Source organism: Nyctereutes procyonoides, unplaced genomic scaffold, assembly GCF_905146905.1.
Source record: "Nyctereutes procyonoides isolate TBG_1078 unplaced genomic scaffold, NYPRO_anot_genome, whole genome shotgun sequence".
NCBI lineage: Eukaryota > Metazoa > Chordata > Mammalia > Carnivora > Canidae > Nyctereutes > Nyctereutes procyonoides.
The window spans coordinates 8,495,694-8,513,861 of NW_026575020.1; the positions used below are offsets into that span (position 1 = coordinate 8,495,694).

Sequence of the window (18,168 nt, forward strand, 5' to 3'; positions counted from 1 at the left end):
TGAAAACTGTACCCCCCACCAAGGTTAGAAGGGCAGTACTGCTTAGGAGCCAAAATTAAAGGATATGGGCTCAGTCTGTTAATATTTTATTTTAATGATACTTGTTATGAACAGTCGGCAATGCACAAGGAATAAAGTCTTCAGTGAATGTTTACACATAGTGTGAACACATGCTTTAAATATGCAGTGGAGGAGGGGTGAATTCACAGTTAACAAAGCTAAAAAAAAAGTCCTTGTTATAAATTACACAAAGCATATAAAAATATTTCTCTGAATGCATAGATTAAGACTTTAAACTCACCTACCATCAACTGTGCAGTCTCATCCCACCGCCAGACACAGGAGTCAGTTGACCACAGAAGACTTTTTAAAGGAGAAGAGAGGCCAGCAGAGGGCTCAGCCCCCACCGGAGCCACCAAGCCCCACCCTTGCCCTCACCTTCACCACGGTCTCCCTGTCTCCCTTGCTAACCTCTGTTTCTAAGCCCGGCAAATGCCCTGGAGCTACTCCTCCCGTAGGGCCACCTCCGGGCAGGGACCTCCACTGCTTCTGAGTCTCTAATTGATCTAGATGGCTAGAAGAGTTTAACCCCAGTGATTTACACATAAATTAATACTGGACTTATTTCCTTCAGGATGGAACTAGCCTTCATGTTATCAGTACGTTGTTAACTTTTTCCAAAGGGAAGGAAAAAAGGTTAGTGTATTTAGGTAAACTAGCTTCTGGTTGCTTGAAACACAAGGGAGGTTTCCTCTTCAAAGCCTTTCAGAGAAGGGATGATAAGTAACCTTTCCTCGGTGATGCCAACACCATGCAAGGGTAAGTCACCATCGGGTAATTGGTGGAGGACGGTGAAGTCACAGAACAGAGTGACTCCAGGAAGCTGGCCTTGAAAACACCTCCACGTCAGCTCAGCACTGAGGCAACCGCAGGAGGCCATTAGCTTAGCACAACATTCTCTTCCGTTGACGCCTTCTGTGTGTTCTCGCTCCATCGGTTGCAGTGTTCCAATAAAATTAACACAGTTAGGAAGTTAAGTCTCTTTGGAAACTATAGGCACTATGGGGAAAACGCTTCTTAAGACAGCAGGGATGCTCTTCAACAGCTGGCTTCGAACCCCTGCCCTCCTGTTCGTCTAAGTGTGCTCGATCTTATTTCTAAAGTTGAGCTGTTTGTTTCAACAAGACAGTGGCTCCTCTAACATTAATGACACCGAGGAAAAGGAGAAGAATTCTTGAATGCACTCTTTAAAAAAACAAAAAACAAAACAAAACAAAACTCGTAGGCCAGGCTCAAGAGTCTTCATCAGGTGTCTTCCTGAACAAAGCCTGGTAAGCTCACAACTGACTTTGTGAAGTGGACCTGTCGTGGTGGTGGTGGGGGAAATACTTTGTTTACAAAAGCAACAGATTTCAGGGTTGTGTAAAAATCCTGATAATTTCAAAATAACCTTTATCTTTGATACAAAAATAAAGAGGCTAACTCCCTTAGGTCAGGTTTCCCACAATAACCTTAAAAACAGCAACAGGCTCGGTTTCAAAAAATGCTCTTCATTTCTGGTGGGAAATGAAAGTGGAGAATACGGACCTGGTGATGTTTGTGCTCTTCTCAGACAGTGCGATGAAAACATGGAGAGGACAGGAACCGCTTCAGAGATTGAAAGGAAAAAAAAGAAAAAAAAGGGGAAAAAAAAAAAATAGCTGTTGTTCTTCTGGAAAGCATCAGAGAGCCCTCTAGTGGCCACATAGTTAATGCAGCGATGACTGTCCAGGCAATAGTGGACCAGAGAAGCGGGTGAGCACTCAAAAAGGATTAAAGGGGTAGCGGGGGTAGGGGCAGCTCTTTTGGTTAACAGCGGACTTACAACTAGGTAACTGTATTCTTAAATACTTTGAACCTGAGTAACGTGTATAAATATGTTATGTGAAACTTCACAGCCACTAGTCACACGAAAAGTCTCTGCCCGGTACCTGTGCTTTCCCCAGTTTCCTCTGCAGCTGGCCCAGGGTGCAGAGGCACAAGGGTGCACCACCCATAGAGCAGGCCCAGGCCCGCCCTGCAGGTGCACCTTACAGGCGTGGCTGTAAGAGGCCTGCTCTGCTCTCTCTCATCTGCTGGGGCCACTCACATACTCGGGGCACATGAGACAGGGGATTCAGAACTGCCAGCTTCTGCCTCTCCAGACCACTTCTCAGCTCTTTGCAGCTTCAAGCAATCGGTTTATTGTGCACCAAGAGGCTTGGAGGAGTGGCACCGCTGCTGGGGGGTGGGGTGGGTGTCAGGGGCTTCCTACCTTGGCAGAACCATGTTAGTGTACACTACACAGTGGCACCGGGGCCCTCCCGGGAGCCCAAGGCATTCAGATCCATGGCTTGGCCTTGGCCCAGAGGTGCTGCACACTGTCACAGTACTCTCAGCGATAAAAGTCCCCACTGTGTCAATAAGTCAGTTTGGAAGCCCTCCTGTTGTAGCAAGGTCTTTCAGTCAGTGTGGATGCAGCATTTCTGAACAGAAAATTGTTTTCACTTATCATTAGAACCAATTCCAACTCCTGAAAGTCTTGGAGTCGAGCGACATCTTTGTCCTAAAACAAAATAGATTAAACAGATTAGGAGTCATCACTTGTTTCTATGTGTTTGGTGTGTTGTGTCCATACCAGTATCTCAGCTCATTTTAAAGCCCCAAAGGCAGCTTACTAGTATAAGGAGCAAGAGTAGGGGGATCCCTGGGTGGCGCAGTGGTTTGGCGCCTGCCTTTGGCCCAGGGCGCGATCCTGGAGACCCTGGATCGAATCCCACGTCGGGCTCCCGGTGCATGGAGCCTGCTTCTCCCTCTGCCTGTGTCTCTGCCTCCCTCTCTCTCTCTCTCTCTCTCTCTCTCTCTGACTATCATAAATAAAGAAAAAAAATATTTAAAAAAAAAAAAGGAGCAAGAGTAGGAAGAGGAGGGGGAAAGGGGGAGGTAGGAGGACAGAGAGGAAGGAAGAAGAAGTGGGGGAGGAGGAAGAGAAGGGGGAGAAATGGGGGAAGGAGGAGGGAGGAGAGGGGAGGAGAGGGAGATGGGGGAAGGAGGAGGGGAAGAAGGCAAGGAAGTAGGGGACGAGGGTGGGGGGAAGAGGAGGAAGAAGAGGAAGGAGAAGAAGACCCCTATGGCACAATGTCACTGAGAGTAGACAGTGCAGGAAGTTCCCCAGGGGTGTGAGTTGGTCGGCAGGGCGCAGGAACCCTTAACAGCAGCTGCCCTAGGATAAGCACCCCCCGAAGCGAGAGGCCATTTAGATCAGTTTTCCCAGGTGCCCTGAAAACCACAGATGTTGGCAGGCCCACACATGTATCCATGTGGGTTTGCCCTGTAATTTAACCTGGTTCTTAACATGGGGCTTATCTGCTGGTACACTAAGTAATCCTTACATGTCACTACACAAACAACCAAAAATAGGTACATGTGAGTGGCAGCTCAGGAAATTCTCTCGGGCACCTACAACTTTCAAAAATGTCATGTCCGAGTAGACCTAGTAGAGGGAAAGAAAAGCTCAGTGATAGTGTCTGGAAAACCACCCTTTGCTCCTTTTCTGGTCTCTTTTCAGTTCTCAACTATGATTCATACAGCCAAGGAGGAAACTGGCTATTTTCCAAAATGCAAAAAAGCTACCAACCACACATGCTTAACAGACCGTTCTTACCTTTCTTACCAGGGTATTGGGTAACTTTCTGATCTTCTCCACTTGGTCTGGATTAACCCCCAGCTCACAGCAGCTCACTCTGAGCAATTCTTGATAGGTGAGCTCCTGCCGGTCCAGTTCAATTTCAATGAAATCATTTTCTCGAAGAGATGGGTTCTGAATCCTCACCTTGAGTACCAGCTCTAGAAAAAAGGAGAGAGAAATGCTAATGGATGGTTCCTACACAGTCAGCCAATGTAATTTAATATCTTTTCCAGAAGATGATCATACATAATCATGCCCTGTGCCGAAGGCTGTACCTCTCAATGAGAAAACCCAGCTCCTTCAGTGGGGTGAGCTCAACCCCATTTCTGACTCTGCCAGCGGTTTCCTGCACTGTCTTCACTATGTCAAAGACAGGGTTCACAGAATAAAAGGGGGTTGTGTAAGGGCAGGGGCTGGGAGAGACAATCATCCAGCGTGTAGAAGGACAATTTGCTTCTGCTACTGGAGGTGACATAAAGGCACACGAATGGATTTGAGAATCAAACCACACATGAGCAGGGAATGGGAAGAGAGCTGAAGAAAAGGCACACATAAGATATGGGAGAGGAGTGACTCTATGAGAACATAATGACTGTGACTCTAAGTGTATTTATGAAAGATGAACCTCCTGGCAGTCAATACAGTGAGAGAGCAGAAAGGTAACTTACTAGTATGAAAAAGACAGTCTAGGGCAGCCCTGGTGGCTCAGCGGTTTAGTGCTGCTTCAGCCCAGGGCCTGATCCTGGAGACCCGGGATCGAGTCCCATGTCAGGCTCCCTGTGTGGAACCTGCTTCTCCTCCCTCTGCCTGTGTCTCTGCCTCTCTCTCTGTGTGTGTGTCTCTCATGAATAAATAAAATCTAAAAAAAAAAAAAAAAAAGAAAGAAAAAGAAAAAGACAGTCTATCTATGATCTGAATGCAGGATACCTCCACACGGAAGCAATCTGTGCACTTCATTCAGGGTCTGGGATCTAAGCAGTCTGCCCCCAAATTCTGAGCCTGGCTGCCAAAATGGCCCAAGTTAAGTGCCTAGGTGGGTTTGGTGGTTCTGCTTTGCTCCTTATGTACGAGTCCCTCATAGCATGCCTAGGCCACTGTCACCAGCGCCTAGAGTAGCAGGTCCTCCAAACCAGAAAAGGACGGGGTGACTTATGTGGAAAAAGTGAAGGTAAGACTGGCCTGTACCTTGTGGTGTCTGATAGAATTGGAGGTATCTGGATGAACTTATGTTTTTTAATATTTTTATAAAGATAGATACAGGACAAAAAAAAGTAAAAAAATAAAAAATAAAAAAAAAAAAGAAAGATAGATACAGGACGCTTGAATGACTCAACAGTTGAGCATCTGCCTTTGGCTCAGTGAGCCCGGGAGCTGGAATCGAGTCTCACATGGGTCTCCCTGCATGGAGCCCGCTTCTCCCTCTGCCTATGTCTCTGCCTCTCTCTCTCTCTCTTTCTGTGTCTCTCGTGAATAAATACATAAATAAATAAAATCTTAAAAAAAAGATAAATAGATACAGAAATGTAGGAAAAAGTGTATATATGAATGTGCATATATTTGTCTGTTTGCTTTTTTCTTCCTTTCTTTCCTGGCTCTGTCCTCCATGTAGACCTAGAAGACATGACACACCTGGAGTATACGTGTACCCAGTGTCCAGATCCTAGTACCTGAACACCACTCTCATCTGAAAGAACAGGACTTCTTAGAGAAATGGCTGACTCCAGGGCTGGGGCGAGGGAGGTAACAGTAGGAGCCTGGACCCTCTTCCTGGACTAGAAAGTAAGGAAATGCTCCAAGAATGATGGGACACATCCAAGCGACATGGGAACTGGCTTGAAGGGGTTCCCTCTGGACAGATCTGGCATAATTTGAACATCAAGATAATGACAGTAATGCGGGTGCCTGGGGGGCTCAGTTGGTTAAGTCTTCGGCTCAGGTCAAGATCCCAGGGTCTTGGAATCGAGCCTTGCATTAGGCTTTCTGCTCAGCAGGGGAGTCTGCTTCTCCCTCTCCCTCTCCCCCTGCTGTGTTCTCTCACTCATGCTCTCTTTCAGATAAATAAATAAAATCTTAAAAAAAAAAGATAATGATAATAACGCATTATAACCTAATGTAAAGAATCTATGAGGGGCACCTGAGTGGCTCAGTGGTTGGCTGGGATCAAGTCCCGCATTGGGCTCCTCAGAGGGAGCTTGTTTCTCCCTCTGCACCTCTGCACCTCTCTGTGTGTCTCTCATGAATAAATAAAATCTTAAAAAAAAAAAAAAGAATCTACAAGTTCATACTGATATACATGGAGGAGAAGGGGAGGCCCCTGTTTACAGTAGAATACCAACTAGTACATAGAGAAAAGTGATAGAGGATCATATTCTACACAATACCTGGACTGGACTCTTCAAAACTAGAGGTCCAAAATGATAGAGAAAGGCTGAGAAACCTTCCAGGTGAAAGGAGAAGGGAACAACAGGATAGCTAAATGCAACGGGTAATCCCAGGAGGGGCTGGGGGCTGGGGGCTGGGGGCAGGAGGGAGGGGTAGAGGCAGTGCAGAGAGCACCATGGAGACAACTGACAATATCTAAAAATGGCCTGGATTGGAGAATGGTATTATAGCAAATTTCCTAAATTTGATCATCGGACTGTGGTTATGTAAGAGAGACCATCCTTGTTCTTAGGAAATATACACTTAACTATTTCAAGGCAAAAGGGCAAAAGGTAAACAATTTGTGAATCAGAGTAAAGAGAGCTCCTCATACAAGTCTTGCAAAATTTCTGTAAGATTGTGAATAGATTTCTGTACATAAATAAATCCCACCCTACTGACACTACCCAACACCCTCCTCCCCTCCACCACCCAGGAGGTACAGCAGGAAACCTCTGGACAGCCGCAGACTGCAGCAGGCTTACCTTGCATGTTAAATGGAAATGCCCCTGTGAAGAAGAATGGCTGGAATGCTGGCGTCGGGCCTGTATAGGTCCCATTTTGAGGCTCCAGAGACACTGGCGGCTTGGACGGGACAGAAGAGAACAGCGAGCGGCTCTGACTCACTGGTGGCTGACAGACAGGACCCGGTTTGGTGCTTTCTGGTGTTCTGAGTATGGCAGAGGGGGCAGACACATCCCGGTTCTGAACCAGAGCCAAAGAGGTGTGGTCCCGTGGAAAGGCCCCCGCCGGGGGAGCCTCCCCTGTGGGGAGCAATGGAGGAGAGCCATCTGCAGGGGGTGATGCCGGTGGTGTGGAGGGGCCCCCATTCTGTAGCTGGCCTGGATCCTCTGCCGCAGGGGTGTAGATAAAAGGGAAGGCTGGGTTGGCCAAGTAGTTGGGAACAAAGGGCATTTCTGACTCCTTCTTTAGCTGGGGGAGGCTGTCGGCACCATCGTCTTCTTCCACTTACAAAGAAGAGAACACAGAGCATTTACACGGCCCTTTAAAGATCACCCAGAAAAGAGTGTCTTGTGAAAGCTAGTGTTCTTTGGTATATGACATATTTTGTTCATATGCCTCTTCGAATCAGAAGAGAAAGGACTGTTTCATCAAAGTTTGTGATTACCATTTTTGCCACCTTAAGTTTCACAGATAAAAAATATAAAACCTGAAAATGCCTACCTGCCTGGAAATCACATGGAATTACTGTCTTGGCACAGTAATATTACTTTTGCTTTTAAAAATGTATTTATATCATAAAGAAATAAAGAAAAAAATAAAGAAAAATAAATTTTAAAAAATTTATTTGTGGTTTGACTGCCATCAAGAGTGTAGCCAGTAGGGGGCCTGGGTGGCTCAGTCGGTTCAGCGTCTGCCTTGGGCTGAGGTCATAATCCCGGAGTCCTAGAATGAGTCCCACATGGGGCTCCCTGCTCAGTGGGGAGTCTACTCCTTCCTATGCCCTCCCCTTAATCATGCTCTCTCACTCTCTCAAATAAATAAATAAAATCTTAAAAAAAAAAAAAAGAACACAGCCGATAATACTGCAAGTCTGAAATTAGTTTGACAAAATCAAAAGTTGCCCCCAAACACAGACTCACCTCCCATGATCTTCCTAATTTCCCTCCTTGATGTCAGTTGGACTGGCATTTCTCCTTTTGTTGTAAGAATCTCTTTGTCAGCTCCTGATTGTAATAAGTAAGAGACCACCTGACCATGATTGCGTTTACATGCCCAGTGTAAACAGGTCCTGTCCGCAGAAAAGGAAAAAAAAAAAAAAAAAAAAAAAAAAACAGAGTTAACCAAGGAGAGGTGGTTTGGGATTTCAAATTCCATATGCTAGTCAAGAAATATATGCAAGCCCATTAAGAGTTCAGCCAGAACCAGGAAGCCAGGCTGGCAACCTCAGCTTTTCTTTTCATAAAGCAGATGATCAAAATATTTAGTATGCTTGAAATTTATTTCTAAATTTCATTCCAGGCCCTTGGGAAAAACCAATTTATTCAAGGTGCTTTCGTTTCAATGGCTTCCAGGGGATTCCACCGGCCAGCTACCTCTACTGGTACTGCTGAGTGGTTTTCCATCAGTAATGTTCATTAGATTGTCCCAGTCTCCTTAAAATGTTTTTATTTTTAGAGTGCCACATTCCTTTTCAGGAAAAATAGTAACTTGCTCCATATGCATCAAATGACACACGAAGATTAAATATCATCAGGCTAATAATCATCTACAGCTTGCTCTGCTGCTGAAATTATTATTGCTATAGTAGATATTCTCAGATGAATCTCAGTTGCTCACTCTTTGCCTTTTCTTTCCTTCACACACACACACACACACACACACACACAAGGTTTTGAAATTTCCATTTTTGAAAAAGTTGGCTCCTCTAGTCCCCTCCAGAAGGCTCATCTGCTTAAGTGTAAGGCACGGCACACAGACTTTAATTCCTAAGGCACTTGAAAAATGTACATCAATGACCAAAATTTTCAAGAAGAAGCTGTTCTAACATATTAGACTCATTTAAGTAAAACTAATTATTTACTATTGTATACATAGGAAGGAATTCTGCACACTCTGAAGGGCTATTATTTTAACACTGCATAGCAATGTAATTAGCATGCTGGTTAAAAACTCCATCTTAACAGAAATGAAAGGATTCAAAGTTACTAAATTCATCCCCAGTTGCCAAAGCTGAACGATTATTGTAGAAGGAAAATATTTTTCCCCTCTGTTCTGAAATGTCCTCACTCATCAATTCTCTAACGGAGGTAAGTATCTTCAGTTTATGGCCAAATACAATATAGTAAAGAACAGAATGATGTGTTCAGTACTGAGGGATAGGTCACCAACCTGGAAGTATTAACTATCCAGAAAGTTCATTTGGTTCCAAGGAGACGTTGATTTGCCCTGGCCTCCTAAACATTTCTGACTTACAGAAAGCGAGCCTAGGGGGTATAGCTCAGTGGCAGAGCATTTGACTGCAGAAAGCGAGCCTGTCTGGCTGGCTGGGAACCACTCCACTGATACTTCAGAGTGATATTCCACACTATTATTCATTAGAATTAGGTTACCCGGGTACCTTTAAGGTAAACCGTATGAAGAAAAGATTGCCAATTTGGGAGAAATAAGGGAAGAGGCTTGATCTCAACTTCTGAAATACAAGCTCATGAAGATAAGGAAGTGTCTGCTTGGACATATAGGTACTTAATCGCTGAACAAATGAACCAAGAACAAGGTGGACATTGCTCAGAGTGGAAGGATCCAAACATCCTTGATTGTGGGCAAACTGCAGCTGAGAGAGAGACAGAGCGAAAGAGTACGTGTGTGTATCTGTGGCACAGGCTTGAAAAGTGAGTAATTATAATGATAAGCTAGCATTCAAAAATGAATGGATCATGATGAGAAAAGTATGTTCCCTTTTGGAAATAAAGTACTCACTCGCTGATAGTAAATCACTTGTTCATGACAAGCTTGAGACTGAAGAAGGTAATTTACTGCCAGCGGGTCTGAGACACTCTGGGAAAACCAACTAGCTAAAGCATCACCATGTAAAGTGGGGTTAAGTCAACACGGAACGATCTCCACAACCCCACGCCCTGAGTGATCATCATTTACAGCCCAGACCTGTGTGGCTCTGGGCAGCCATAACTCAGCCAGGAAGCATTTTCAACTTCTTCACCAGCCATTTTACTTGTTTCTTAAAGCCAAGGGGTTTGCACACACTTGAGTTACAACTGATGTGGGAATTCTATCTCTGAACTTCAACTCTTCAGGCTTTAAATTTGCAGTCAGTATATCCAGTTAGCCCTGGGAAGTATTTCAGACCAGAGGCACTGGGTATCATTCATCAGTGCTGAAATTGTGGTTATTGAGCAACTACAGATTGAAAGCAGTAACCATTCCGCTTATCTATGCTAGAGATTAAATTTGAGGGTAACCTTTGTATCCCATTAGCTAGCGCACTGCTTAATAAGAAGAAAATAATAATTAACACAGATATAATGCTTTTTTACATGGGGGACACTGTTCTAAAGGCTTCACATACATTAACTCATTCAATCTCTGAAAAGCCCATGAGTTAATGTTATTTTCAATATTCCTCCCATTTTATGGAAGAGGAAACAGAGACAGTCAGCAAATAAATAAGCCAAACCAATAATATGCCAGGTGGTGATTAAGCATTACACAGACAATAAAGGGAAGGGACTTGGGAATGCTAGAGGCAGGGCAGGGGCATGGTGCCATCTTAAATCAAGGGTCCAGGAAAGGCTCACCAACCTATCTACACTAAGACCTAAAGGAGGTGAGGGAGTAAAAGCATTTTAGACTTAAGAGGGAAGAAAAACCACAGAGGCCTTGAATCAGGATGGAGCCTGGTGTTCCAGGAAAAGCCAGGAGGCCAGGGGAGCAAGGAGGCAAACACAGAGATGAGACATAGAGGTAAGGAGGGAGAGCAGTAGGGACAGGAAGTAGAAACTCCAGTACTGCAGGCTTTTCCTCAGAGTGGGATGGTGACCACTAGAGGGTTCTGAGCAGAGTGAAAGGATCCGACTGACGATTTATGTTTTATGTTGGGATCCCTCTGGTTGCTGTGCTGAGAAGATTGCAGGGTGGAAGGGTAGAAGCAAGGAGACTAGTCGGGGGGCTGCAGCGAGAATCCAAGCAACAGGACGATGGTGGCTGTGTACCATAGGTGTAGAGGTAGAGCTAATGAGAAGTGTTAAGATTCTAACTACAGTTGTAAATGAGGCTGACAGAATTAGCTGACTGGCTGGATGTGGAATATGAGGGAGACAGGAGGCAAGGACACCATCAGGGCACCATCGTCTCTGGTCTGAGCACCCCAGACCCCGAGTTGAGTAGGCCTCAGAGGAGCAGGCCTGGGGCAATTAGGGGGATGAGGGGAGATCACGAATGCAAGCTTGAACCTCCAACATGAGGTGCCTAACAGACATCTTCTCCGATTGAGGAGAAGCCTCTTCAGGTTGCTTCAGATTCAACTTACAAATACCAAACACCTATTGCAACGTGGCTGGCACTGTGGTTAGGAAAGTAGGGTCTGGAGTCAGATGCTGGCTTCCTTTTCAGTAAATCCTATGACCTTGGGGAAATTACTTAATCTTGCCGGGCCTCGGTTTCCCCATCCATACAACAGAGAGAGTAACATCTCTGTTCTCGAGTAGTTGTGAATGAGATAATAAGGCTCAGCTCTCAGAGCCTTGTTTACGTCAAGAGCAAACTCAATACATGTTAGCGATTCATACTATGCTTCTTCTCCTAACTTGCTCACAACACTCTTGTGACTGGGAAATGAAGTTACCCAGGCAAGCTTGTATTAGCTAAAGCAGGGAAGGGTGACTGGGAAATGACTGGGAAATGAAGTTACCCAGGCAAGCTTGTATTAGCTAAAGCAGGGAAGGGTGAAGAACCTGCTGGAAAGACTGGACTCCTTCTACACAACACTGCCTCCCACTGCCAAAACAGTGAGTCACAGCTTGTAAACCACAGAGCAATGCTCAGAAAAGGTACACACAGAGCAGCAAGCTTGTTTGCAAACACTTTTAAGGAAAACAAAACCAAAAGGCAGCAGGCCACTGTTTCCTGGCCTTCTGGATAGCTATCTAGGCTGTTTTCCTTAGGAGGTAGGTAAGTCTACAAGCGAGCCAGGAAACCACGGTTGTGGTTCTGGTTAGCCTGTCAATAGCTGTGTGACCTTAGTTAGCGCTGGTTATTATTCTCTGCAGTTGGAGCCATCTCCAATGTCCCTCTCCATTCCAAAATGTAGGATTCCACTTCTAAAAAATAAAACCTTTCCAAACTCACTTTAAGCTAGCAAAAAGAGGCCTCAGGTTAAGCACGGCTTGGCTCAAATAGAACTCCAAAAATGAAGTGTGAAGAGGACAGAATAACACCACATTCGGTAACTTAACACTAAAAATTTGACCAGCACATCCTAAGATGGGGACTCCTTTAGTCGGGAAGGACTCAGTCTGCAGGCAAACATCGAGAGTCTGGATTCAAATTCTATACGTAAAATGTAATAAGGAAATAAAGCAAAAACACTCCGGGGGACCGAGTAAGTCAGCCTTCCACAGGCAGCTGCAAATCACTGGTGCAGTGAGACCACAGAGAGAGAGACACAAGAGTGATGCGAGTGATTTTTTTTTTCCTCCGGTCTTGGGAAAAGAAACCGTGCTAATTTATAGGATTCATAGTTGCTCGGTTGCTTAAATGCTTTTTTTTTTTTTTTTTTTTTTTCTGCTGTGCACAGGTGTGTTCTCCAGAAGCTCCTGCGGCAAAATAATTCAACCCCCGGAACTGGGGTGCGCGCCATACGAACGAGCGTGCGGGATCAATCGAATCGCAGCCGGCAGGGCTCCCTCCGGCCCGGCGAGCCAGCGGGGTGCGGAGGGGAGGGGGGGGCAGGCCCGGCGGGGGGCGCTGCCCGGGAGGACCACGTGGGCGGGGGCTGGGGAGGGCCGCGCGGGCGGCGGCACCGCGCAGGGGGGCGGCGGGGAGGGGGAGCCCGGGCTGGCCTCGCGAGCGCAGGCCTCCGAGGCCCCGGCGCCCGGCCACGCCTCCGCGGGCGTCCGCGGGCAGCGCCGGGCCTCGGCGGCAGGGGCGCCCCTCCCCCCGGCCCGCTGCTCTGACCTGGGCCTCCCCCGCTCCCCACTTACCAGCCGTTGACCTCGTTTTGGGAGTTCACATCCACCCCGCTCTCCACCAGTTTCTGCACCTCCCGAATGTCCCCCAAGGCCGCGGCCTCCCGCAGCCTCTCCTGCTGCTCCTTCTGCTCTAGGAGCGCGCTCATCTTCCCCTCGGGCCCAGGCCCCCGCCCGGCCGCCCCGCCCCGCCCCGCCCCGCCCCGGGCCCGTCAGCGCCGCCGCCGCCGCGGCCCGCTCCCCGCCATGCGGAGAGCGCGGGGCTCGCCCGCCCTGCTGGCGCCCGGCCCGGGGCTGCTGCTCCCGCCCGCCGCCGCCGCCGCCGCCGCCGCCGCCGCCGCCGCCGCCGCCGCCGCCCCCCGGCTGCTCCCGGCCGCGGGCCCCAGCCTCCGCCCCGGCCGCGCCTCCTGCCGGCCGCCTCCGGGGGACCCTATTCGCAGTGACAACCCCGACCCGGATGGTTTCCGTTCCTACCCTGGGCCGCGGCGCCCGGCCGGCTGCTTATGTAAGCGCCGCACCGACCGGCCCCGCCGGGATTCATGCGCTATTCTTAGCGCTCCCCGCCCCGCGGCTCGGGGGAGGAGGGCGGCGCGCGCGGGGAAGCCTCATCCCAGCGCAGGCTGCGGGCCGAGGCCTCAAAGATAATAATAATAATAATAATAATAATAATGATAACTGGTGTTTTTCACCACCCACGTCTGCTGGGCTCTTTTTCCTTATCTGAGCCGACTCCTGCCCAGCAGGATGGGGAAACGGGCTGAAAACGATCCTCCTAGTCTCCGCCCGCAGTTGCGGAGACATCACACTGCTCTTTCTTCTCTTGACGGTGCTGGGACCGTCCGGTTCGAATATCGCTGTTGTTTTACGGCTCATTTTAGAGAGGTCTTCTGATTTTGGCTTTCAGGGGAATATGTATATTGTGCCTGGGAGTCTATAGGCTGTGATTTCCTACTGCTTGTACGTGATGATTAAGGACTCTTCGTGAAGGCCATGTAAGGATAGAAGAGCGTGAAGAAAAGCACCACGGAGGCTGTACATACACAGCATTTTGCCCGACTCCTGCATGATCGACCTCAGAGCCTGGGTTGGCACTGGTTTGCGCCCCCCACCCCCACCCCCCCACACACACCGTGGGAGGAAAACAGAATATTGTTTTGCTGAGCCCAGGTGCCTCGGAGAGGTCTTCCAGTGTTGCACAGGATGGAACCTTGCGGATGGAGTCGGGAGGACTAAGGAAACCACCCTGGGGTGGATAGGAGAAAGGCCTGAACAAAGGGAGGAGATGAACTAGGAAGGGACGAATGTAGGCATGGAGTTTTCATTTCCCTCTCTTGGGGCTGCCCAGGATCTGCATGACAAGCATTTTTCTTGCTACTGTTTAAGAAAAACCCATGTCTGTTTATTCTGACACAGTCATTCGCACAGTACTCAGTGCACACCAGGTGGTGCCGACTATAAACCGACTGCGCACTTCCATTGACCCCCAAGCAAATGGGAACTCAGCTTGAGCTTACATTTTTATATGTCCCCCAATTTAAATTTTAATTCTCAGATCCAGCGTGATACTGCATCTGAGGCTGACGTGCTGCGCACTGGAATTGGGTCCTTTAACATAATTTGAGTGACACGGGAGTAGGTAGTGGCCTCTTTTTTTAAAAAAGCAGTTTTAAAAAATTGGTAGTGACTGCACGACAAAGTCTGTGAAGCCTTCCTTAAAAGGATTACAGCGTGTGCCCTAAAATAACTGTTAAATCAGTGGATGTTAATATCTTCTTAAACTGGACCTCTGCTTATCTTTGACTCCAGTCTTTTTGTTATCCTCACGTTAAAACACACACAAACAACAACAACAACAAAAGTTTTCTCTGCAAACAAAACCTCTAACCCTGGCCATAACTGAATGCAACCTGATGGCTATTCTTTTACCTCATTTGTTTATACTTCCTTTGGTCTCTAACTCACTGGATATTATTCTAGGCACTATTCTAGTCACTGAAGGTGTTGTTGCAAACAGAAGTCCCTAATTTCAAAGAATGCAGTCTGGCAGGGGAGAGAGGCAAACAATAGAAGGTGATAAGTATTACAATAGAAGTAGTACAGACATATGGCACAGTATTTGTGAGCATGAAGATTAAAACCAGACTGCATGGATTTGCATCCCAGCTTTTGGCACTCATATCTTCTTAGGTAAGTTACTTAACCTTTCTGTGCCTCAAATTCTGCATCTGCAAAATAGAGGTGATAATATTAGCACCTACTTTGCTGGGTTGTTCTACGGATTGAACGAATGTGTAAGGTCCGGACATGGGAAAGGCTCAATAGATCGTAGGTATGTGATGGCAAAGTCCAGTCAAGGAAGAGCCCCCGATAGACTGGGAAGGCAGTGTGATCATGAAGGATAACACCCAGGTCTCTGGCTGGGGAGATAATGGTGCCATTTACTGAGATTTGAGTCAAAGAAGGAAGAACAGGTTTCAAGTATGGTGATGAATTCACTTTTGATTCTGCTGAGCTGAGCCTTCTGAAGACCTTTAATTAATTAATTGGCTCATTGCCAGGTACTACGCTAAGTGTTGTGCCTGGATTATCTCATTTAATTCTCCCAATGACCCCATGAGTTAGAACCATCATTATTATCTGAGGCACAGGGAGGTAACTTGCCCAACACCATACAGCTTAGTTAGTAATAGAGCAAGGCTTTGAACTCAAGCAGTTTGATTCCATAGCCCATGCTTCTTTTCTGATTTTCCTGTTAAGTAGAGATGCCCATAAAGAGCTGTGTATATGGGTATGGCATTTAGAAAGTAGTTCTGGACGGGTGATTTGAATTTGGTAGTCATCAGTAAAAGGTGCTAGCTGAAGTCATGGGAACAGAGGGGACAGCGCCACCAGAGTGTGTTGAGTACCAAGAGAAGACAGCCAAGTACAGAACCCCAAAGAACAACCAACGTTTTAATGATGGACAGAAAAAATCCACAAATGAGCTTGAAAAGGAGCAGCTGAAATAGGAGGAAAAAGAAAGAAATGGGGAACATTTGGAGCAAAGAGAATGACCCACAGTGTCAAATCCTGCAGAAAGAGCAAGAAAGGATTGACAAGTATAGAATGGATTTAGCCACAAGGTGGTGCTGCTGGTGACCTTGGAGAAGGAAGCTGCCGTGGAGCAGTAGGGGTGGCGGCCAGACTGTCTTTCCTGTGGTTAGGAGTGAATAGGAGCTATTCCCTACATATATAGTCTGCAGGAATCTGGGAATACAGGGATGAATAAGACATGGCATATGACCGAAAAAACTCTCATTTTAAAGGGAAAGACTCGGACAGCCCTGGTGGCCCAGCGGTTTAGCACCACTTTCAGCCCTGGGTGTGATCCTGGGGACCCGGGATCGGGTCCCACATCAGGCTCCCTGAATGAAATGGAGCCTGCTTCTCCCTCTGCCTGTGTCTCTGCTTCTCTCTCTCTCTCTCTCTCTCTCTCTCTCTCTCTCTCTCTCTGTGTGTGTGTGTGTGTCTGTCATGAAAAAATAAATAAAATCTTTAAAAAAAATAAAGGGAAAGACTCATATTTGCAATGTAGTGTGGTCGACCCCAGAATGTGCAAATCTGTATAAGGTAAAATCATGGCACAAAAAGAGGGTGTTTGGTTGTGTGTGGCAGGTGGACAAGGAGGGTCCAGGTTGGCTTCATAGAGCTGAGAAATATGGGTGGTAGTTGGTGGAGTGAGGGAAGAGCATCCCATGCCTGGAGCAGCAGGACGTAGTGTACAGTGGTATGAAACAGGGGCTTACACAGTGTGGGGAACCAGTAGCAGATGAAGTTAGAGGCAGGTCAGATCATGGGTGACCTTGTGGTTTTTGAATTTTAGACTGGGGGTAATGGGGAGCCACTGAAGGGTTTTGAGCAGGAAAGAGATATGACCAGATTTACATTTATCAAAATGACTGAGGCAGCAAAGCAGATGGAGGATGGAGTCATGGAAACCGGAAGCAGTTAGGAGACCTATAGTAATTGTGATTTCTTTCTTTCTTTCTTTTTCTTTTTTAAGATTTTTATTTATTCATGCGAGACACACAGAGAGAGGCAGAGGGAGAAGCAGGCTCCCTCTTGGGAACCTCATGTAAGACTTCATCCCAGGACCCCAGGATCAGGACCTGAGCCAAAGGCAGACGCTCAACCACTGAGCCACCCAGGTGTCCCTATGATTTCTTTTTCTATGTTAGCTTGCTAGAGCTGCCATAATGAAATACCACAGACTGGGTGGTTTAAACAACAGAAATGTATTTTCTTATAGTTCTGGAAGTGAAAAGTCCCAGATCAAGGTGTCAATGGGTTTGGTTTCTCCTGAGGCCTCCATCCTTGGCTTGCAGGTAGCCCTCTTCCCTCCATGTCCTGGCATGGTCCTCCCTCTGTGTGCATACCTCCCTGGTGTCTCTTTGTGTGTCCAAATCTTTTCTTATAAGGACACCAGTTGTATCAGTTTGCCCATGCTTCTGTTCCCCAGTAGCCTCATTTTAACTTAATCATCTTTTTTTTTTAAGTAGGCTCCTCGTCCAGCTTAAGATGAGATCAAGACCCTAGCTGAGATCAAGAGTTGGATGCTTAACCATTTGAGCCACCCAGTTGATTCATCACCACTGTAAAGGCCCTATCTCAGGGATGCCTGGGTGGCTCAGTGGTTGAGCGTCTGCCTTTGGCTCAGGGTGTGATCCTGGAGTCTCCGGAGGGAGTCCCACATCGGGCTCCCTGCATGGAGCCTGCCTGTTCCTCTGCCTGTATCTTTGCCTCTCTCTCTGTGTTTCATAAATAAATAAAATCTTAAAAAAAAAAAATGAAGGGCCTATCTCCAAATATAGTCACATTCTGAGATACTGAGGATTAGAATTTCAACATATGAATTTGAGGGGGGAGGGGACACAATTCAGTCAGTTAGTACTTTCCATCAGTAACATGTATGGAATGGGGTCTGGAGACCACTGGCTGATAAAAGATTAAGTTGCTTGTCTTCTCATCATTAGGAAACAACCAACTCATATAATCTGTAGAAGTTAATGGTAAACTAGGCATTGTGATGTTAATAAAGACTATTTTCATTTCTCAGTCCCTGATGCCCAGCAGAGTCTGAAAACAGATGACACTGGTGCTGGTTGAATTAATGTAGGATAGATGAATGAATCCATTATCTGTAGTTGTAATACACATGGAATTGTGTCTGCCCTTGAGTCTAGGGAAAGGAGACTTGTAGTGTAAGACTTGTAGAGGGTGTGACTGGATAAGATTCAAAAGCATTTAGTATTTTCACTTCATTTCAAGTTATTGCTCCTTTTTTTCTTCCATTGATCAGGAGCTCCCTGGGAGAAGGGTCTTATACAACTGTCTTAG

The 18,168-nt window shown here is 46.8% G+C and overlaps 1 protein-coding gene across 2 annotated transcripts; it reads right to left on the bottom strand.

The window, feature by feature from the left end:
- Positions 1-70: 70 nt before the first annotated feature.
- On the bottom strand, positions 71-12,963 carry ANKRD40 (ankyrin repeat domain 40). 2 transcript variants are annotated; one of them, XM_055332908.1, is made up of 5 exons: positions 12,808-12,963; positions 7,732-7,880; positions 6,613-7,095; positions 3,692-3,864; positions 71-2,584 (listed from the first exon to the last, which is right to left on the bottom strand). In XM_055332908.1, the coding sequence occupies exons 1-5, from the start codon at positions 12,939-12,941 to the stop codon at positions 2,438-2,440; spliced, it is 1,086 nt and encodes a 361-aa protein (XP_055188883.1). In that variant the 5' UTR covers positions 12,942-12,963; the 3' UTR covers positions 71-2,437. The 2 variants fall into 2 exon arrangements, with proteins under 2 accessions (XP_055188883.1, XP_055188873.1); XM_055332898.1 differs by having other exon boundaries at positions 3,683-3,864.
- Between the last annotated feature and the right edge of the window lie 5,205 nt (positions 12,964-18,168).